General features: G+C 34.3%; 1 protein-coding gene across 1 annotated transcript; it reads left to right on the top strand.

The window, feature by feature from the left end:
• The first annotated feature begins 11,034 nt into the window (after positions 1-11,034).
• LOC131017503 (disease resistance protein RPH8A-like) lies at positions 11,035-21,415 on the top strand. The gene is made up of 2 exons (XM_057946259.1): positions 11,035-12,239; positions 19,534-21,415. Exons 1-2 carry the CDS (start codon positions 11,312-11,314, stop codon positions 21,258-21,260), a joined length of 2,655 nt encoding a protein of 884 aa, XP_057802242.1. The 5' UTR covers positions 11,035-11,311; the 3' UTR covers positions 21,261-21,415.
• Positions 21,416-23,401: the final 1,986 nt, after the last annotated feature.

A 23,401-nucleotide genomic window follows, 5' to 3' on the forward strand; every position in this document is an offset into this window, starting at 1 on the left:
AAATGCGTTATGTTTTTGCGTTATCTATAAGTTGCATACATAACGGTATTACAAAACCGTTGTGCCACCGTTATCTATGACCATCTTTTATAACAGTAATTTACAACGGTTTTTGAACCGTTATGTATAAGAGTCATTTACAACGGTTTCTGAACCGTTATGTATGAGCGTCTCTAAAAACTGTTATGTATAATTTTTTTTATTATTTTTTTTAAAATAATTTTCTACATTCTTATATTATATTAAAAAATAACAAATAAATTATTTATCCTAAAATTTGAATTTATTCCTAGATATAGACTTTGAAAAATAAAAATTCATAACATTTTTTTATTTTATCAACACTTATATAAAATGTAAATTAAAAATCTAAATTAGAAATCTAAATACCAAAAATTGAATATTAAAAGTGAAAAAAAGAAAAAAAGAAAAAAATTTAGGAAATTTAGAAATTAACCCCCCCCAAACTAGAAGCCCTAGTTTTGTTCCTCCCTGTCTCTCTCGACTCTCTCTCTCCCCTCTCGACTCCGCCGCCGGCGCCGCTGCCCCGAGCCAGCCCGTCGCCGCCCACCCTTGTCGCCGCGCCTGAAATCCTAGATCTATAATCTACAGCCACCTCCCTGTCGATTCCCGTCTACCGCACGGCGGGAAGGCCGCCGCCTCCGAGCGCAGCCCAAAGCCCCCTCTGCTCTCCATACTCCGGCGACAACAGCGACTCCTTGCCGCCGCCGTGCCCTAGCTTCAATCCGCCGCTGAACTCCCTCTTCCGTGCCCTAGCTTCAATCCGCCGCTTCAATCTATACTACTTTGGGTGAATGAAGAAGCTAACTCTTGCTCACCGTGCAGGTATGAATATATCGAGAATCACCTATTGGGTTCGCCTCAATATACAATTCACAGTATAGCTCCTTACCAGTCAAAAGACATTGAGAAAGCAGAGGAGCTAACTTTTGGAGGGAGCACTCTAGGAAATAGCAGTGAAAACTGCATCCAATCGTTCTTGCTACTCTTTGTAAGTCAAAATTATTCATTCTCAATGATAAGGTACTTTGTTGAACTGAATTTGAGATTGAGAGTGAAACTAGAGTGATGTAATGTTCAAAGTATTTTCTGCTGCAGCTTAATTTTTATCTACCACAAGTAAGTTAATCTGAATTCTACATATACATACTACGATTAAGTATGTACTTCTTTGTTTTGGGCGACAGATTAATGATCATTTGCCTGCGGTTTATCTGTGCAAGTGAGTTCATTTGCTCAGGTGCTTGACACAACTGCGATGCTCAGTGTTGTTCCCCCAAGATACAAGTGGACTGGTGGAGAGATTGGTTTCTCCACAGCTATTGGCAAGCAAGATACAAGAGCCTTCCATTGTAAGTCTTGAATTTCTTTATTATCATTTCAACCAAGTGAATTGGCTTGAGTATGTCTTTTTAATTAAGAATAAGCTAATCACTCATCTTAACTACACATGTATTTACTGTAATTGGCTATCTATGAGTAGAACTAGGAAGACTCTAATCCTTAGTAATTAATATAAGTTATGCTTATCGTGCATTTACTTCTTAGCATGAACTTGTTAGAGAACGACTCTGATGCTGAGGCAAGCCACGAAATTATGGCTATGAACTATGCAGGTACCACTTCACCATTGTTAGAAATGTTATTTTTTCATTTGAGTATTTGTAATAATTTTTATTCATCATGACACATTTAAGAAGACAATCTATGGTATCATTTTGGCAATACTGTTCTGAAGAGTATCTTTCTTGATCTGTGCTGTTAGTAATTTAGTATTCTATTTTGTAGTTGGCAACTGATCCTACTTGATAGTATGGTAAATAATGTGAACAAATCTCATCCACTTCGATGTATTAAACTACTTTTGTGGTTATCACTTACAAGTTATGTCAAACTAGCAAATATCCAGCTCAACTGCCGACTCTCCTTTGCCAGCAGGTTAAAATTGGCATGAACTTTTTTTTTTCTTTAAGTTGCAGTTGGGTTTTGTACGAGACTGTGTGGAGAAGGCTAGGGTATCTACCTTTCTGGATCTTGACTATTGCAATTTTATGCTTTTGCAGGTTGAGGTGGCTGTAGTGTTGGTGCTTAAAAATGGAGAATTCCGGAGCGGTGGAGGGAATCGAATACTGGCTGCAGTGGCAGGTACTGCTTTGCGCCTTCGCCTTTATCGCCATGGCTTACTTGCTCTACGAGACTGTTGCTGCCTTCGGATTCTTCGTCTTCTTTTTCTACACTCAGTCAGTAACTCCTCTCTCTCTCTGCCTCCCTCACACACACACACACTTGAATTTTAACTCAAAATTGCATGATTGTTATCCAGGTGGACGTTTGCACTGGTGGTAGTATACTTTGCGGTTCGTACATCTCTTCTTTGATTGCATTTGTAGTGTAAATTTGAGTTGTAGGGTTTGAGCTTTTTCTGTTGCAGATTGCTACTGTGGTCTCGATTCGGGGATGTAGGAGGAAACCCATTCAGACTGGGGAGAAGGATAATTTACTGAAAAAAGGACACAGAAGAGAAGCTTGGATTTCTAGAAAATCTACTGCAAATCATCTATCAGGTTAGTTATCCCATTCAACATGGCCCATGTTTTTGCATCTCTGCTCTACTAGCGTTCCATAAGCTACAACTTGATGTGAAAAATAGCTGTTTGTTCTTAAATTTAAGAGTAGCTTAGAGAATTACCCACGGCCAATGGCTGATGGCTATCCCAATTTCTCGAGAATACTAATGGAAGTGTTAATCACAAATGTTTATTTGGCATGATACATTGCATACTCTGTTATTTCTTTTTCTGATACAATTGCTTTATTGCAATGACTTAACTGCTGGTTTATCATGAGATCGATGGTTTCCACATAACCTGATTTATATATGTTGTCGTTAACACTGGGTAACTAATTAGTTTCACAGTTATTGTTGCAGTTTTAACTGGCTCACTGTGAGTAATTTCTGTTAATCCATTCTTTGAGGAGACAAGGTTTTTTTTTTCTTAACATGATTTCGTGCGAGTCGAGCTCTTTCCTCAGTGCCTATACCACATTATATTTTGAATCTCTTATTCTTATTCAATTATGTAAAATAATTCTGAGCAAAAATACGGATCTTCAAGATATAGAGTGTGGTGACTAAGAAAGAATCGTTTACTTAAGCTTTTCATGAAACTACAGGCCAAATAAATACATTTAAAACTTTTTGTAATTGTTCAAAGGATTTATTGTTGCTTAGTGTGAAACTGTTTCGATTGTTCAAAGGATTTATTGTTGCTTAGTGTGAAACTGTTTTTGGTGTCTCAGGATGTGAACCCAAATATTTTACACTAAATCTCTATTGCAGATTACTTTCACTAAATCTCTATTGCAGATTACTTTCATGAGGAAGAAGGATTTCAGGAAAGAGCAACTAGTTCTTGAGGACTTAGTGCTAGAATACATAGTATGATAGATTTTTGTTTTAGCTATAAGGTAGTTGGTATTTTCAATTTTGAATCGGAATATGCAATGATGATGTATACTTGATATTTGGTTCATTTGTATAATAATGTATGAATTTTTTTGATGATATATAATATTGTTATCGTTGATTTTATCATTTTGTCGTATTATAAAAAATTCAAAATTTAAAAATATACTACAATTATATAAAGTGCAAAAAACTGTTATAAAAGGTGCAAAAAATCGTTATGTATTCTAATTAAAGATAACGGTTAAAATCGTTATAAAAACTGCAAAAATCGTTATAAAAAGTGCAAAAAATCGTTATAAAAAGTGTAAAAAACCGTTATGTATTCTATCAAAGATAACGGTTAAAACCGTTATAAAAAGTGCAAAAAACTGTTAACTATGATAAAAAAAAAAAAAATTAAAACATAACGGAAAAATCTTAATACATAACGGTGAAAAACCGTTATGTATTCTATCAAAGATAACGGTTAAAACCGTTATAAAAAGTGCAAAAAAACTGTTAACTATGATAAAAAAAAAAAAAATTAATACATAACGGAAAAATCTTAATACATAACGGTGAAAAACCGTTATGTATAACCTTTATAGATAACGGATGCGTACTGTTATGTATGACGCATCGTACCGTTATCTATGCTACTATACATAACGGTTTTGAAACCGTTGTGTATGACATATAGAATAGATAACACCACTATACACAACGGTTTTTTTGCTCATAGATAACGGATAAAATCCGTTATCTATGAGCGTTTTTCTAGTAGTGACCCCACACAACTCACTCACAATAAAAGTGGGCCTCTTATTCCACTCACACACGCTTAATCAATTTCTTAAAACCCTTGCCACCCCCAAATGGGTACTCATTTCGTGGACGGAGTGAGTATTTTTTAAGTTGAAAGTCTTTTTATTTATTTTGTTGAACAGCTTTTACATGGGCTTCTTGAGGGTTTAGCTTTTGGGAGTATTTATTTGTTTACTTTGGGAGTCACATGGGAGGTCTTTTTGGAAGAAGAAATTTCAGAGTTTGAGAACTCTTTAGTTGGTACTTGGGTAACCCTGTTAGATGAATTCGTGATCCTGAGTTCGAATCTTAAAGGTAGCAAAATTTTATTTTTCACAATTCGTAACCTTGTTGGATGAATTCATACTTGTTCTACATAAAATTCGCACATTGAAAAATGTTTTTATTTTTATTTTTATTTTAAGAAGTGTTTTCACGGTAGTCCTTCCCTCTCTCTCTCTCTCTCTCTCTCTCTCTCTATATATATATATATATATATATATATATATAGGGGGATGGCTAAAATAAGTACACTTCTTAAGATATAAAATAAGAATCATTTCCAGGCCTTAGATCATCGAGATCTACGGTTGATTCATCATCCTGTTGGATAAATTCATGGTCCTGAGTTCGAATCTCAAATGTTGCAAAAATTTATTTTTCGCAATTCATACCTTTATACAGCGAATTCATACGTGTTCTACATAAAATTCATATATTTTTCTTGATTCTTATTTCTTATTTTAAGAGGTGCTCTCACGGTAGCCCTCCCATATATATATATATATATATATATATATATACATATTATATTTCCGTCCATAAAAAATAGTCCTCAAACAGGACGGTCTATTTTAATAAAAATGGTTAATGTATTGTGAGTAGAGAAAGAGGCTCACTTAATAAATAGTGTTAATAATGATAATTACTCCCTCCTTCCCATTATTGAAGACACACTTTCCTTATTGGGTTGTCCCAATAATAAAGACACACTTCCATATAGGGAAAGAATTAGGGAAAATAAGCTCTAATTAATTTTAGGTTAATGACGGTATAAATAGGCAAAACTAATCAACCCTATTTCACTATCTCTCTTCTTCGCCTCTCTCGCTGGGTCTGAACTCCATCTTCAAAACCCTAAAAATTTGCCTCCCCTTCGAAACCCTAGCTACACCTCTCCAGCCGCGCCGCCCTCCTCCAAATCTTGAACTTTCCACCGCCCTCAGCCCTATACCCCCATTTCCCTCTTTTGGAAACCCTAGATCTAACTCTATCTCCGAAATTGGTCAAGAATCGGAGCCCGATTTCCCACCTATGGACTCCCTGCCTTCGATGCCTTCCCAGCAGCCGGAGCCGCCAGGTTTTTGGGCTAAGATGAGCGGTGGTGTGCGGCTCGAATCGGAGCCTGATTTCCCACCTATGGACTCCCTGCCTTCGATGCCTTCCCCACCACCGCAGCCGCTAGGTTTTTCGGCTGAGATGAGCAGCGGTGTGCAGCTCGAATCGGAGCCCGATTTCCCATCTATGCACCCTATTATGAGAAGGGTGAGATTGTTCCTCTGTCCTCCTCTGTTTTCTCCTCTTTGTTCCTCTGTTTGTGTTGAGTACATTGTGGTAGATGGTGTCCCTCTTGCTGAGATGATGATCTTGTTGAGTACATTGTGGTAAATGTTACACATCTATGATTAACTGCACTAACTGATGAGATTGTGGGCTGTGTCCCCATTTGGTTTATTGATGGTTACTTCCCTGGTTCTTTCTTGTGACTAATTGTGTTGCATATGCTGTGTGCCCTGGTTTAAGATTTGTGCGTAATTATATTTGGTATGAGGGGTGTGTCCCTCTTGTTTGGGTGTTATTGCTGGTATGAGGGCAGTGTCCCTCTTGTTTGAGTGTTATTGCTGGTATGAGAGTTGTGTCCCTCTTGTTTAATTGTTATTGCTGGTATGAGGGCTGTGTCCCTCTTATTTGTCCTGCCAAAAACTGATCTTTACAAAAAACTTAAAAAAACATCTTTAGAAGCATTCCTATGCATTAAACTTTACAAAAAACTATGCATTTTTCTTTACAAGCATTCCTATGCATTCATCTTTACAATTGATTGTACTTGCACTACATCTTTACAGAAAATAAGCATTCTCTTCCACCTTCTATATGCTGCTACCATCTTTACAAAAAAACTGCATTCTCCTCCTCTTGCATATGTTGCTGCCTCCATCTAATTGGAGCCAGTCTCAATCATGCTCAATTGATTGAAGGCTGCCTCCATTGCTTCATATGCATCATCATGTAATCCCAACTGCTCCTTCAATTCGTCTATGCCTTCAACAACTCCTTTTTCAATCAAATATCCAATGCACTCTTCCACAAGTTCTTTGGGCACTTCTAATGACATTGGAAGTGTACGTTGTCTTGAAATCATTCCTTTCTTCATGTGTGGAAGCTTGTAACAGTTATGCCCTCTTACTTTCATGATTTCAATTAGATATCCCTGTAGGCTCAAGAAAATAGAATTTAAAGTATGACGCTACATTTAGCCATTTGGATATACCTTGGAGATATAGCAGGCCTTCATCACTTCTTTGGTGATGGATTGGATTGGCTTCTCCTCCATTGTTCCAGACAGCCTGTTCTTGCTTGTTCTCTTGGTTGGTACCATCTCAGTGAAAGGAAAAATCCCTATCTTGCCATCGAATAACACACTCCCATCTTCATTAAATAGAGGTCTGCCCACTACACAACTAAACATAACTTTTTTGATAAACTTCTTACTCTTGCATGTGCGATGTGGATCAGTTTCCTCTGGAGTTAAGTAAAATTTGTGGTTTGCTTTGGTGATGTAGAACCACTTCTCATCTGTGTGCACTACATTGTGCATATTCTTGAACTTTAGGACATTGCATATCCTATCATACTCAATCTGTTCAAGAGAGAACCGTAGCATCAATAACTTGTTGGGGGTCGTCAAATCGGGTCGGATAGCACTTGAATGAGCTCTGATTAGCCCCTTTGAGATCCATCTACCCACTGTACTCTTCGAGCAATTTATACCTGTTGCTAGTCTTCGAATGGTTCCCCTTTTGTGCAACTCTAGACTAGATATGAGTTTTAAATCTATTTGCACTCTTTTTCTTCTACATTTGTTGATTTTTTTGCTTTGAACAGAGACTAACTGACCTTGTGCTTGCTCCTTTTTTACAGCCTGCCATAAACGCGAGACGGAGCTCCGACAACACCCCCACTTCGCCATGGCAGCAGTGATAGTCCCATGGTGGAGCTTCCCATCTGTTGAATTTTGAAGAAGAAAGAAGGCCATGGCTTGCCTTTCCTCACTAGTTAAAGCCTTCCTTCTACCCATTTTGTGGTTTTTTTTTTTTTTGGAGCTTCTAAGACAGTTTTTGTGTATGATTTGTGCTCTGGAAGAACCGCACCTTTTATAAGGTTGTAATCCCAAAATTTGGTGGGAAATTAAAGTTATGAATGAAAAATTTGAGTTGGCGCCCAATTTTTCATCTTTACAGTTTTGGTTTTGTGTTTAAAGGGGAGTAGCCGCCCCTTTTCTATAACTTATTTGATTTTGTTTTGATAAGCAGTAAATGAAGACAGGTTTAATAAAAAATCAACGAAAAAAAAATTCTGGATACAAAAAAAAAATTCAATTAACTTAATTAATTTTTTCAAAAAATTTTGAAATTAAATTCAAAATTCAAGTAAAGCATTAAATAGAAAGATTCCAAAATTAATCACCTACACTAATAGTGGTGCCACAACACTTTAACAACTAATCTACCTCTCCTTAATCTCCGTGCCCAAAAGACCTATGTCTTTATTAATGGGACGGAGGGAGTATTTGTATTGTGAGTGGAGAAAAGAGTTGACCATGTAATAGAAAGTTTCCAAAAATGAAAAAAGACTAATTTTTCTAGACGTCCTGAAATGAAAATATTGGACTATTTTTTATGGACGGGGGGAGTATATTATTCTGTGTAAGAAATAATCGAATCTTTATAAAGTAATTTAATTGACTTTGCTGGATGACTTATTTTGATAATCATTTCCCTCTGTGATGACACAAACCCGCAACTTAATGATTGGAGGAGAAACGTCTTACCAATTGAGTTGCACTTCGTTGTCGTAGTCCTATGTTTCTTTTGTATATAAAATGTGAGAAGAGAAAGGAGGCATTTAAAGGCATAAATTTTTGTTATTCCTTATTTTCATATGATAAATTTATCCATCAAAGTAAACCAACCCTAATCTTTAAATAAATATAATTTTTACATTTTAAATCTAATATTTATATAAAATATATCGAATTAAAGATCCTATTGTGATCATTAATTTTATATGCATATTAAATATTTTATAATTAGACGTCGAATTACACAATTTTTAGAAACAAATAAAAAAAAGATAAATTAAAAGAAAAAAAATATACTAGTTTATACATAAACTTTCAATTTTATTATAACTACAAAATTGTCACTCAATTTTTAAATCAATTAGAGTTAATTGCAAATTGAAATTTTAAATTTTTAATATAGCATAGATTTTGGGTACGTATTTTAATTTGAACCCAACTCAATGAATGTATAACCTCTCCATATATATTAGAAACTTTTTTTCTTCCCCTATTTTGCACTATGCGCAATTGCACACACATATAATTGACTCCTAATAATAAAAGTAATGTACATTTTAGACAAATTTCTAGTTTCAGATGCTACCATCACATGAAAAAATATAATTTCTTTTTTCTTTTTTTTTATTTACATTTTAGACAATTATTTTGAATTGTTTTTTTTATCATATTTATATAAAATAGTAGGAAATATATTTAAGGGAGATAAAGAACTTTAAAACGTGAACATAATATAACCTCGCTCTCTTGCATTGTCTTTTCTTGAATCCAACAATGAAGAATACCTAGTTTGCATAGGGAAGCGCTTATCCTATGAATACACACCAAGATGATGAATTAAATTTTAATTGAGTTGTTTTGTAAACGTAGGACAAATTTTTTTTGGGCTTGCAATTGCAGGACAAATTTTTAAAAAATCGGCGATTGAGCTCAATTTGTCATGTAATTGCAAGCTGATAATGTTTTTTCCTACATTTGCAAAATAACCAAAGTTACAAGGCCTAAAAAAAACTTTGAATTCCTAGTACTACTAATCGTACTACTAGGGCTCGTTTTGTACGAGGTATGAAATAAGGCGTTATATGTTTTATCAGGGTATCTTTTACTATATGTGTCATATTTGGTAAAATGCATTTAAATAGTTGTAAAATATAATATGTTATTTAGTATAATGTATTAATAGTATATAAAGTTAATAGTTATAATTATTATTTGTATTATGTATACCACCTCCATAGGTGATATACAGAATCTCTCAAATCAATATAATATTTTCGACATTTGATTTATAAACGGTCATGTATTTCGTATTACTTCTTAACAAATAAAATATTAGAATGTCATACGTATATTATACACCTTAATCATATGCACCAAACACCAAACGAGCCACTGCTAATATCTGATGTAAGTGTTTTCGTATATGGATAGATGGAAATTTCAAAAATGAATCTACTTTATCTTTGTCGACCACTGACCTCAATAATTAAGCTCATGTCCCTCTCCAAAAAATGGTGACTATTTTGGCATATTACTTCCTTTACACCCTGTATGATTTTCATTTTTCAGACAATGCATTTTCATTTTCTTTTCACGTCTCCATGATATATGTATGTCCTGAAATTAATGAATAAATAAAACATCAACATATACTCCCTCCGTCCACGAAAGAACTTCCTATCTTTCTTTTTTGGGACGTCCACAAAAGAACTTCCTACCTATGTTTGGACTATACCCCACCATTTATAATCCTCTTACTTTTCACTTTTCACAACTCTCAATATTAATTAGTATAACACTTTTTCACCACTCTCAATACACTAAATTACCTTTTATCCATTTTAAATACACTTAACAATATTTTTTCTTAAAACTCATGTCACTCCCTCCTAGGAAGTTCTTTCATGGACGGAAGGAGTACCATTTTTCATTCCATGATTGAAACCAAGTGATCTTTATTTGCAGGGGCAGGGCCCACACTCCATCATGCGCACTATGCACAGAGACTCTCCTTATCCCCGACATGTTATATCAACTCATGACTCGTCACCATCACCAAAACAAGCCATTTTTGAAATTTAATATTAAAAAAAATCTAATATTAATTAGGTAATAATTGAGTGGTAATTCAGATTGAGTATTCGGTTATCCCGTTCTATGTTGGCTTGATAACCGAAATTATGAGAAAACAATTGAAACAAACTGAAATTTTGGTTAACCAAACCACAATAATAAGTTACTTAAATTTTCCGAATCTTTATTTTTTTATGCAAAAAAATTATTAATTATAATCATTTTCAAAACCTACCAGTCTAATAAGTGATGTTCAACAAGCCCTAGATCTATAATAATAATAACAAAATACAAAAAAATAGTAGGAACTTGTCTATTATATATTAGTTGAAAGAAATATTATTTAAAAAATAAAATGTGCTAATTCGGTTATTTCGATTCAATTCAGACATAGAAATATCAAATTGACAGAAAATCGAAACGTTGATTTTTTTTTAATGGTTAATCAAACCAATTTTTTTTTTTTTTTGGGAGGGCCTTGATTCGATTTTCGATTTTCATAAATATTTTATGTTAGTGGCAAGAAAGATTGCATGAAAAATGTTATATATTTAGAGAATGATGAATGCCTGCGAGATTTTTACCATATTAAATAGATACATTTTATTTGTTCATCAGTTATATTGTTTATTCATAAAATTTATTGATTTATTCATTTTTCTTCACTGTCTCAATATATATCATTCTCCATGGAACCATACCCTGTTAGCGGCACTATCATATATATTTAATGTGTGACTTTTTTGTTTTACTTACCATTTCCAACTTTGAACAACACTTAAAAAGAGCATTTTTCTGAAATCAAGAGATCGATCGACATCAACATGGCAGAAGCGGCGATCTCATCTTTGGTGGAATTGCTGGGCGATCAGCTCATCCAGAAGGTGAAATTCCTACGAGGCGTCGAGGGAAAGGTGGAGTCGCTGAAAGCCGAGCTCAAGAGGATGCAATGCTTTCTGGAAGACGCCAACAAAAAGCAATTTGAAGACAAGAATGTGCAAAATTGGATATCGGAGATCAGAGAGGTGGCTCAGGATGCCGAAGATACCATCGAGATGTTCCTCATCAACGTTGAGAACTCGAAGAGTAAGGGGCTTCTCAAACGATGCACTAGGTTCGCGAGGCGTATGTACGAGCTCAACAGAATTGGGGATGAGATTGAATCAATCCTTGCTAAGATCGACGCCATTGACAAGAGCCGCGAGAGGTATGGCATTAAAGATTTTGGCAAGGAGGCGACGGCGGACTCAGGGTGGAGATTGCAAGTTGAATCACGGCGGCGGTTGTCTCCTTTGAAAACCGACGAACACCTGGTGGGCGTGGAAGAGGATGTGAAAAAACTGCTAGAAGAATCAATTCTTAATGAGGAGAGGATGGGGCTTTCGATTGCGGTGTTAGAGGGTATGGGTGGGATAGGCAAATCTACACTTGCCCGAGCAGTATACAACCACTGCGACGTCTTGGGTCGATTTGACAGCCGTGGCTGGGTTGTGGTGTCGAGTGAATTTACACCACAGGAGACGATCAAACAGCTTATCTTCCAGCTGCAAAGGTCTCATCAAGACAAACAGAAGCTGCTTGACGAAATAAAGAAATTGGAGGAGTCGATTAAGGATACACTATTTGTCCAAGAGGAGCTTAAACAAATGCTTCATAAGGAATTGGATGGCAAATCATATTTCATTGTTCTGGATGATGTCTGGGAGAAGGAACATTTAGAATCTCTCATGAGTGCTTTCCCAAATCAACAAGGTAACCATTCAATTTTTCCTTTATTAGCTTGTGCTTGTTGTTATGCTATATCATACATCTCTTATACTACCGCCGTCCACGAGAGAACTTCCTACTTATCCTTTTTGGGACGTTCACAAAAGAACTTCTTATCTATTTTTGGACTATACTTAATCACTTATAAATATCTCATTATCCTTAATTTTTCATATTTTTACCGCTCACAATACTAATTAAAACACATTTTTATCATTCTCAATACACTCAATAACTTTTTCTCCACTCTCAATACACTCAACAACTTTTTTCTTAAATCACTCCGTGTCAGCAAGTTCTCTCGTGGATGGGGGAGTATTATTCAATTTAAGAGTAATGTAAGGAATAAAAAAATAAGGAGTTTGTGTCGAGCCATGTACTCCCTCCGTCCACGAATTAAAGCCTCATTTGAGGGTGGGCACGAAGACTAAGAAAACTGAAAAAGATGTTGTGGAGGAAATATAAGGGTAGTTGACTAAAGTGATAAAGTAGTTGACTAAAGTGTTAAAGGTGTTGTGTGGTGGGTCCACTAGTGATAAAGTGTAATAAATATAAAATATAAAAATGATAAAATTGTTGTAAGGTGGGTCCATTACTGGCAAATGGTAGTAAATATAGGAAAAGAAGAAGAGTAAAAAGGTACATAAAACACAATAGGGCTTTAATTGATGGACAAAAATTTAAGTGCAAGTAGGGCTTTAATTCGTGGACGGAGGGAGAAATAAAGTTGTGAGGATAAAAAATAAAGAATTTGTTGTAAGCGATAGTGGTGCCAAGGGCCAACCGGAACCGGCGGTTCGACCCTGAACCGGTCCGGTGGTCAACGGTTCCGGCCCGGACCGTTGACCACCGTGCCGGTTCAGGGCCGAACCGCCAAACGTTAAGGGCCGGTTTAGGTTCACATATATTTCGACCCTGAACCGGCGGTTCGACCTTGAACGTCGGTTCCAGCCGAATTTTTAATTTTTTTTAAAATTAAATTCATATCCTACATTTTTCAATGTGGAATTCAACTTAACTTATAAATATATAACTTATATTCATGTAATATATAACTTATAAATATATAACTTATAACTTATAATTTATAAATATATAACTTATAATTTATAAGGTCTATGGATCAAACCCCATTGCTCCACCTCTCCCAAATGTCAAAAAAAAAACTTATCGATATATAAATTATATAATAACTTATAAATATATGTTGTATTTTTTAAATTTTGCGTATGTATATACTTAACTTTAATAATTTTGAAATTACTCAACTTAAAAATCTTAAATAATATAATAACCTACAAGTGTTAAAATTTTAATAACTTAAAAGTGTTGAAAAATGCAACATATATTTATATTTTACTATATTATTTAAGTTGAGTGATCCAACATTGAAAAATATAAAATTCTTTGTAATGTGCAGTACACTATAAATAGTGAAACTACATTAAGTTGAAATTATCCCACATTGAAAAATGTAACATTCTCTACCATGTGTAGTACACTATAAATAGTGAAGCTAGTCAAGTTACAATAAGTTGCAATTATCCCACATTGAAAAATGTAGGATTCTTTACAATGTGTAGTACACTATAAATAGTGAAGCTACATTAATTTGAAATTATCTCACATTAAAAAATGTATGATTCTCTACAATGTGTAGTACACTATAAATAGAGAAGTTTTTTTTTGGTCGATACTATAAATAGAGAAGTTACATTTGATTAAAATTAAAATATTATTTAAGTTGAGTAATTTCAAAAATTTTCAACACTTGTAGAGTAAAAATTTTTGAAATTTCATCACAAATCATTTAATTTCATAAAAAAGAATACAATTTAAAAAAAAAAAAAAAAGGAAAAGCCCGTGAACCGCCGGTTTTTGGCCCGGCCCGGAACCGCCGGTTCAGGGTCCGAAAACCGGCCCTTCAAATTTTAGGCGGGCCGGTTCAGGTTCATGAAATTTTTGAACTTGAACCGCCGGTTCGGGCCCGGAACCGGCGGTTCCTGAACCGGTGGCAACCCTAGTAAGCGATATGGTAAAATTGTAAATAAGTTGAGAAAATAGGAATAAAAAGTAAGGGGTTTGTGAAGCGATAATATTCAAAAAAGAAAAATGAATGTTTTTATAGAATATTTTGGGGGTGGATGGAATATTATACTTCGGAAAAAAATAACATTATTTTAGGATTATATTTAATTTCATTAATTAAGATAATATAATCAATGATGTTCCATTAATTAGATTTCTTTATCCATTTAAATTACTATTAATTGTTTTCTCAATTTGATTTTAGAATTACGAGTGATAGTCATTATTAATCATATTAGAATCCGCTAGACTACCAACAAAGGTTTTAGGTTTGCATGTAATTTTTCGTCTTCTTGGTGTTCTATTTAATGAGACACTAAGTTAATAGAATTATAATTTTATGACTTTAACTTATAATGTTTATATAAGTTTAAATCAATTATTTTAAAATACTAAATTGCAATTATCCCTTAAAAAATTCAATTAGTTTAGAAAAATATATGGTTAATTGGTGTATAAATACATGAACTTTACTCATTTTTTACTCTACTCATTTTTTGGTATTTAACTTAAACTTTAAATCCTAGCTAGCCATAAATACATGAACTTATTCGCTTTCTGTTAGTTAACATGAACTTTAAAACTTAGTTATAAATACATCAACTTTAAACTTATTTAATTTTGACTCGTTTTTCATTTTTTTTCAAATTAAAGCTGCCTTTGAATGCTTGAATCTTGACGTGGACAATTTGGCACTGAAATACGACGACTTTGTTTTTGGTCGGAGGAAAATAACCCAAAACTAAAATAGAAAAGTAAACGATATAAATTTGTCTACAAATTTCACAAATTAAGAAAGCCAATTTCGTCTTTAAGATTTGAGGATTTCAGAAAACGAATTTTGTCATTCAGAAAGCCAAATTCAGAATTTCGTTCATTAAGGTTTGAGGATTTCACAGCCAACATCGATGGGTTCCTCATCGGGTGCTTCTGCAAGCTCGCCAGATGCCAATTGTCCACGTTAAGATTCAGGCATTACAAGTCAGCTTTAATTTGGGAAAGATAAAAAACTAGTCAAAAATTGAATAAGATTAAAGTTCATGTTAAATACCAAAAAATGAATAAGTTCATGTATTTATACCTAGGATTTAAAATTCATGTTAAATACCATAAATATCAAAAAGTGAGTGAAGTTCATGTATTTATACACCAATTACCCAAATTATATTGAACTAATTTATGTTATAAGAGGTTAATACTAGTTTTACAATGACATGTAATAATTCGTTTAAATAAAGCATTTAGATACCAAATATGAAAGATAATTACTATTTTACTTAGATTTATTGTACTTTTTGGAATGATAAATACAAAACAGATCTAGAGTACTCTTTACTTATATATATATATATATATATATATATATATATATATATATATATAGGAAGAGGTTCTAATAAAAACCTCTGTTAAAATGAGAACTAGGAACCTAATCTTGACCTTTTAAATATTAGATCTAATGGTTAGGATTTATTCAACAAAAGAAACTGTGCATCTATTATATTTTACTGTGCACTTAAAAAATATGCAATTTATGCAATTGAAACCAACAATACAAAATACTCAAGCAAATCGAAATTGTGCATCTATGCAATTGAAACTGTGCATCTATGCAATCGAAATTGTGCATCTGTAGTTTAATCTCAGCCCTCTATTTTATTTAAATCAATGGCTTTAAATTGGTTCCTAGTTTTCATCCTAAGAGGGGTTTTTATATTAACCCTACCCTATATATATATATATATATATATATATATATATATATATATATATATATATATATGGGCGCGCTCCAATGAGACCCCCTATTTTTCGTGTAACATGAGTACAATAAATAAGACGTATAATACTAATGAACAAAACATATATCTAATGAACAAGATACATATACTGATGAGAAATAAAATTTAAAAAATTCGTAATGAATAAAACATATATACTGATGAACAGGGCCGTAAATACTGATGAACAATGCAGTATATACTGATGAATAACAAAATTTAAAATATTCTGCTCCATCTAGGATTCGAACCCTGCGAAAAAAATCACCCTCCAGATACAATATCAGCCATAGGATTGATAAAATAAACGCACCAGATCGTGCCCTAGATCTCACTAAAATTAGGGGGTCTCATTGGAGCGGCCCCCTATATATATATATAGGGGAAGGCTAAAATAAGAACGCTTCTTAAAATATAAATTAGGAACCATTTTCAGCCCTTAGATCATCAAGATCTACGGTTGATTCATCACCTTGTTGGATAAATTTATGGTCCTGAGTTCGAATCCCAAAGGTAGCAAAAAATTATTTTTCGCAATTCATGCATTTATACAGTTTATTCATGCGTGTTATACATAAAATTCATGCATTTTTGCTGGTTCGTAATTCTTAAAATAAGGGTGGTTTATTGAATAACCGCCCTCTATATATATATATATATATATATATATATATATATATATATATATACATAAAAGAAATAAGAGCAATTTTTAAAGTATGAATTTTATGTAAAACACGTATGAATTCGTTGTATAAAGGTATGAATTGTGAAAAATAAATTTTTGCTACCTTTGGGATTCGAACTCAGGACCATAAATCCATCCAACAGGATTACGAATCAACCGTAGATCTTGATGATCTAAGGGCTGAAAATGATTCTTATTTTATACCTTAAGAAATGCTCTTATTTTAGCCCTTCCATATATATATATATATATATATATATATATATATATATATATATATATATATATATATATATAGAAGGGTTCAACAGAGAAGCTAAATATTGTGGAGAATAGAGAATTCGCAAAATAAAAACGAACAGATCTATAGTTTTAATGAACAGATCAATGTACCGCATGAACAACAATTTGCCCCGGGTTCGAATCCTGCTGGTGGCGAGTTTTTCTATATTTTTATTAAATACGTCTGTTCATTACTTATGTTGATCTGTTCGTAAATTATATAGATTTGTTCGTTCTCTCGAAAAAGATAATTCTCTGTTGAACTCAACCCTATATAGATATATATATATATATATATATATATATATATATATATATGTATGGAGAGGTTCAAGAAAGAACCTTAAATAAAAAAAGAACGGTGAACCATTTCCAGCCATTCGATTATCAAGATCTACGGTGGATGTATCATCTTGTTGGATGAATGCAGATCCTGGGTTCGAATCCTGAAGTGAGCAATTTTTTTTATTTTTTTGAGTGCATTAATTTTAAAAGCGAATGCATTAATTTTTACAGTGAATGCATTAGATTTGATGGTTCTCACAAATAATGTAGTTCTCTCTAGAACCACACCCTATATATATATATATATATATATATAGGGGCGCGCTCCAGTGAGACCCCCTATTTTTCGTGAAACACTAGGACAATGAATAAGACATATAATACTAATGAACAAAACGTATATATAATGAACAAGATGTATATACTGATGAAAAATAAAATTTAAAAAATTCGTAATGAATAAGACATATATACTGATGAACATGGCCGTATATACTGATGAACAATGCAGTATATACTGATGAATAACAAAATTTAAAATATCATGCTCCCTCCAGGATTCGAACCCTGCGAAAAAAAATCACCCTCCAGATACAATATCAGGCATAGGATTGATAAAATAAACGCACCAGATCGTGCCATAGATCTCACTAAAATTAGGGGGTCTCATTGGAGCGCCCCCCTATATATATATATATATATATATATATATATATATATATATATATAACACTTGGGTTTGTTTGATGAGGGTGATTAGGGAGTATAATATACCTATGACGTTCTAATACTCACTTTGTTCCACTAAAGTAGCTCGTTTTCATTTTGGCATGTCCCGCTAAAAGTGGCCAATTTTCATAAAAGACAACATTTGATTTTTGGAAAGGTGTGGACCATGTCACTTTTATCCAATTTGTACACCTTCTTTTTAATCTCCGCGTCCAAAAGAAATTAGTCACTTTTAAAAGGACGGTGGGAGTATCATGTTTGCTTCAAAACACGAGGTCCTTTATAAAGCTAGAGTTTGATATGTATTATATAGATTTTTGAGATTCTAAATATACCATCTTCTAGGTGCGACATGTAATATAAAACCTAATCATATTATTTATTAATTTAATTAATAATAGATTAAACTACCATAATTTCACTCTCCTACTATAATTTATTTATAAAACAGATAATTTAATACATATAATCAAACATAACATTGATACTTTAGTTTTATCTTATACAATATCAAGACATCTCAATTAAACATATCAAGCTTAATTTATATTGTCAGCCAAACGAGCTAGCTAGCCCTAAATATATTGGTTGTTCTTTAGTTTTAGTGTATGATCATATAATTTTTTTTAAATGACCCAATACTTGATTAAAAAAACTTGAAAATGATAAATATTGTTGCATACATAACTTGAAATGCAAAATATACTTAGTATTCATGTTCTTTGTAAGACTGAACGAATCCCTGAGAAAAGACAGTAACTTTGGCTGTTTTGCAAATGTAGGACAAAATTTTTTGGACTTACAATTGTAGTGAAAATTTTCAAAAATTCGACATAAGTAGGATAAATTGAGCCTGAAAAAACAATTTGTCCTGCAATTGCAAGCCCTAAAAAATTATCCTACATTTGCAAAACGGCCAAAGTTACGGGCCTAAAATATATTCCTTATTTCTAAAAGTATTTTTTCTTTTTATATCCTTTATTATGTTTTTATTTTGTGTTTTGTTTCTTTTTAAATGTGAAATTCGACTAATTAAAAAATAGTTAATATGCATATCAAATAAGAGCTTTAATTTGATATATTTTATGTAAATATTTGATTCAAAATGTAAAAGTTATATTTATTTAAACATTAAATTTTTTAAAAATTATCTTTCCTCGTTTCCTTTTTTAGGCCCATAACTTTGACAATTTTGTAAATGTAGGAAAAAAAAATAGGGCTTGTAATCGCAGGACAAATTATTTTTTCGGGCTCAATTTGTCATACTTATGCTGAATTTTTGAAATTTTTTCCTACAATTGGAAACCGAAAAATTTTGCCCTACATTTGCAAAACAACCAAAGTTATTATCGGTGTAAAAACTTTGGGCTCCAATCCCTCGTCTCTCAACTCATGTTCTTATACTTAATTACCTCTTCTTTCACAGATAAAACAAGTAGATTATTGGTTACGACTCGCAACAAGATTGTTACAAAGTATGATCAATATGTGCACATGATGAAGCTTCTAGATCGCGAGAAGGGCTGGGAGTTGCTGTTGAAGAATGCATTCATTAGAAACACTAATGGAAAATATCCAGAAGAGTTTGAGAGCATAGGCAGACAAATCGTGGAAAAATGTCATGGTCTACCATTAGCTATCAGTGTGGTAGGAGGGCTACTCAGGGAAACACAAAGCAATAGTGGGTGCATGTGGGAACAAGTTCTTAACCAAATAAACTCTTATTTGGAAAGGACTGAAAGCAGCGTACCAACAATTTTGGAGTTGAGTTATCACAATTTGTCTCCGCAGCTGAAATCATGCTTCTTGTGCTTAGCTTTTTTCAAGGAAGACTCTACCATCCCTGCAAAAAGGCTGATAAATATATGGGTTGGACAAGGCTTGATCCAACAGGAAGGAACCAGAACAACACATGAGATAGCAAGAGGTTGTTTAAATGAGTTGATCAATCGAAGCATGCTTCAAGTTGAGAATCTAACCATTGATAATCGGGTAAGGACTTGTCGCCTCCATGATCTTCTTCGCGAGGTATGTTTAAGAAAAGCAAAGGAGGAAATAGGCTTGGAGATTGTAAAGGGGGAGGAGGGTTCTTCATCACAATCCTCATATAAACCTCGTCATCGTGTTGTCTATGGCAAAAACCTCGAGGCCTTCTCGCGGGGTCAGAATAAGCATCTTCGCTCTCTTTTCCTACTTAACGTCAATGGTGATAGTAGTAAATTTTATTTGACTACACCATCTCGTTACTGGAAGCGCTTTCAACTCCTTAAGATGCTTGACCTTGACGGCTTTGCGTTTCAAAGATTGCCCGACTCTTTTCGACTATTGATTGGATTGAAGTACTTGAGAATACACAGACCACAATATTTGATGGATTGCGTACTGGAGCTCCCAAGCTGGTTGAATGACTTAAAAAACCTCGAGGTTCTTGATCTAGAGAATGAGCTCATAGTGTTCCCGAATGTTGCACTGCAAATGGAAAAACTACGTCACTTCCACATATACAGTGTCTGGGGCCAACCAATGAGCATTGAGAATTGGAGAAATATTGAGAGTGTGAAAGGCATGAGGCTAAAGGATTGGCTAGAATGCAGCCCAAAATTAATGGCAAGTCGTCATGTTCGGGAATTGAGCATATATATGAGCGAAATAGAAGAAAACAACGATTTGAGCATGGCGAGAGCGTCGTTGGAAAAGATGACGAATCTTGTGGAGCTACACCTAAAATTCAATCAAGCTTGTGTGAACAGAACACACATCATTCCCCAGCTCGGCAGCATCACTAAACTCAAACTGTACGGTGGCTGGATGCTCGAATGTCCTGATGCGAGTAAATTCCCTCCAAATCTTACTCACCTTACATTGAAGATTGCAAAGCTATTTGAGGATCCGATGCCAAAATTGGGTAAGCTGCCGAAGCTGCAGTTTCTCAAGGTATCTGAATACGCTTACAAGGGTTGGAACATGAAAGTGTTGTGTGATGGGTTCCCCTGCCTCGAAGCCCTCTCCCTCAAAAACATGCTTTACTTGAGTAGTATCGATATAGAAGAAGGTGGAATGCCGCACCTCAAGCATCTCCGGATCCATAAATGCGAGAAGCTGGATGCTAAGAATCTGTGGGAGCACATCAAGACCACAACAGTGTATAATTAGTTATAAGGCAGATTGCGTAGTTACAAACTTGCAATGCATAACTTTGTCTCTGTTTTGCGTTATATTATATTTTGCGTTTATGTGGTTCGATAACATTTTCAGCTGCATCTGCAGTATGTATCTCCAACGGATCGGGTTCATTGCTGTAGCTAAAAGGGGAGTTATAGCCTTCAAGAAATTCCTGCAAGAAGGTAACAGTTTAAGTGAGAGATTGAACTTGTTGTTTGTCGATAGAATTTGGAGAGGAAAGGTGGTGCTCGATTTGATCGATGATATGCGCAAGAGAAACTAATAGGCTGCCACGATTAATCTCAGTCGAAGGGTTTCTGAGAATTTCGGACAAGAATTTGTTAGAATTTTAGTTTAGCTTTGCGGAATGATTTTGTTATGACCCATTCTTTCTCGTCTTAGATCCGATTTGAGCCCACGAACTCGTAAAATGAACTTCAACTTCTATTTAGATCATTTTGTCAAATTAAGCTTCAATATTACTGAAAATTTGCTAAAACAAGAAGGTAGTAATAAGTTATCGACAATAAACAATGTACACTCAAATAAACCATCAAACACACAAAATCCTCACAACGAAGCATCAAATTATGACTCACCAAGAGGCAGAAATGTATGTTTAACAACATGGCATCCAATCTACTAACTACCAGTATGATATATGAACAAGATATGTATAATTCACATGTTTCATTTTGTTAAGGTCTTGCTTTATTAAATTAAGTAATTAAATTTGGGTAAAGCTTAATTTCACGAACTTTATTTAGCTTAAAGATTTCTTTGAATATTGGAAACAACTCTGAGTTGTATCAAAATGTTTTCCACTCATTCTGATGCCAATGAGGTGAACTAAACATAAATATGCATGACTATTAGGGCATGTTTGAAAGCATGGTTAATGGTAGTTTGCATAGCAAACTAGCAATTTTTTCGTGTTTGATAAGTAAAATACAGAAAAGTGGAGGCCCGAACTTAAGGGAGGGCCCGAGCCTAAAACACTGTTACACCTTGGAAATGGGTGAGGGGGTGACCCCCGGTTAGTGTTGCTGGAGTGGTAAGTTTATTTTTCTTTCTCAATATTGCCCTCAATTAATCTCTTTCTAACCTCATTTTTTCTTCTTCTTTTCTCTGCACTCATGCTGAAAATATTCACATACGAATTCATCTCTACCGCCGTTGCCTAAGACCGACGAAGCAGCGCGAGCTGCCGGCTTTGCTCTGCCTCAGCCCGGTGCCCCTTCATCTTCTATCTCCCTTTCCCTCTCTGTCTCGCTAACAACACTCACACACTCACGCACAGCGCTGCTTCTCTCGAGCTCGGCGGAAATCGGCCGTCTAGAACGCCGACGTCGCCTGAAGCCGAGAGTTGTCGTCTCGCTTTTCCCTTCCCCCAACTCCTCTCTCTGCCGCTGACAGCACACACACGACACACTCACGCACCAGATCTGCCTTCATCTCTCTAATAACAGCTCTCGTCGATTGTTGGTAGAGTGGTTCTCGATTGTTGAAAGAGAGAGTATAAAATCAGTAATTGCTGTACAAAATCTACACAATTTGGCTCTGATAGTTTGAACTTTGAAGCTTCTAATTCCACTCTCTCCAATAATTAATTCATGGGCAGTGATGGCAGTGGGTAGGCGGTGAACGGGAGACAAGCTTTTTTTTTTTCCTTTTTCTTTTTCTTTTTTGATTTATGGAGTAGTATAGAAGGTTATTTTGGGCTTTTTGTTCTTTTCTCATGAATATAGCATCTGTTATCAAACATCCAAAGTTACTTTTTGCACTTATAATATGTCTCTACCAAACTCTAATCCCATATTGTTATGCAGCCCAAACCCAGCAACCTTTACTTGGGTTTGGGAAAATATCGTTAACCCAACTATGTTTTCAAACGATATATTGAAAACCCAATCGAGGATGGCAAAAATTTTGCATTTCTTAGGTAATCATGAATTTTGGTCTAGTCTCAAGTGTATTAATATTTTTTTCAAAATTTTAATTTTCTAAATTAATTCATTAGTTTGACAAAATCTTTAGCGTCCCATTTATTTTTAGCTTCCATACTTAATTCTTTTTGAATAATGAAAAATTAAGATCTTCCGCGATTCATTTCAAAGATGTATTACATGTGT

The sequence above is a fragment of the Salvia miltiorrhiza genome, chromosome 3, assembly GCF_028751815.1.
Source record: "Salvia miltiorrhiza cultivar Shanhuang (shh) chromosome 3, IMPLAD_Smil_shh, whole genome shotgun sequence".
Lineage (NCBI taxonomy): Eukaryota > Viridiplantae > Streptophyta > Magnoliopsida > Lamiales > Lamiaceae > Salvia > Salvia miltiorrhiza.

Bases quoted from the DNA above. Each gene is read 5' to 3' on its own strand.
- LOC131017503 (XM_057946259.1), top strand. From the start codon at position 11,312: ATGGCAGAAGCGGCGATCTCATCTTTGGTGGAATTGCTGGGCGATCAG. The intron at 12,240-19,533 runs GTAACCATTCAA...CTTCTTTCACAG, and splicing joins TGCTTTCCCAAATCAACAAG to ATAAAACAAGTAGATTATTG.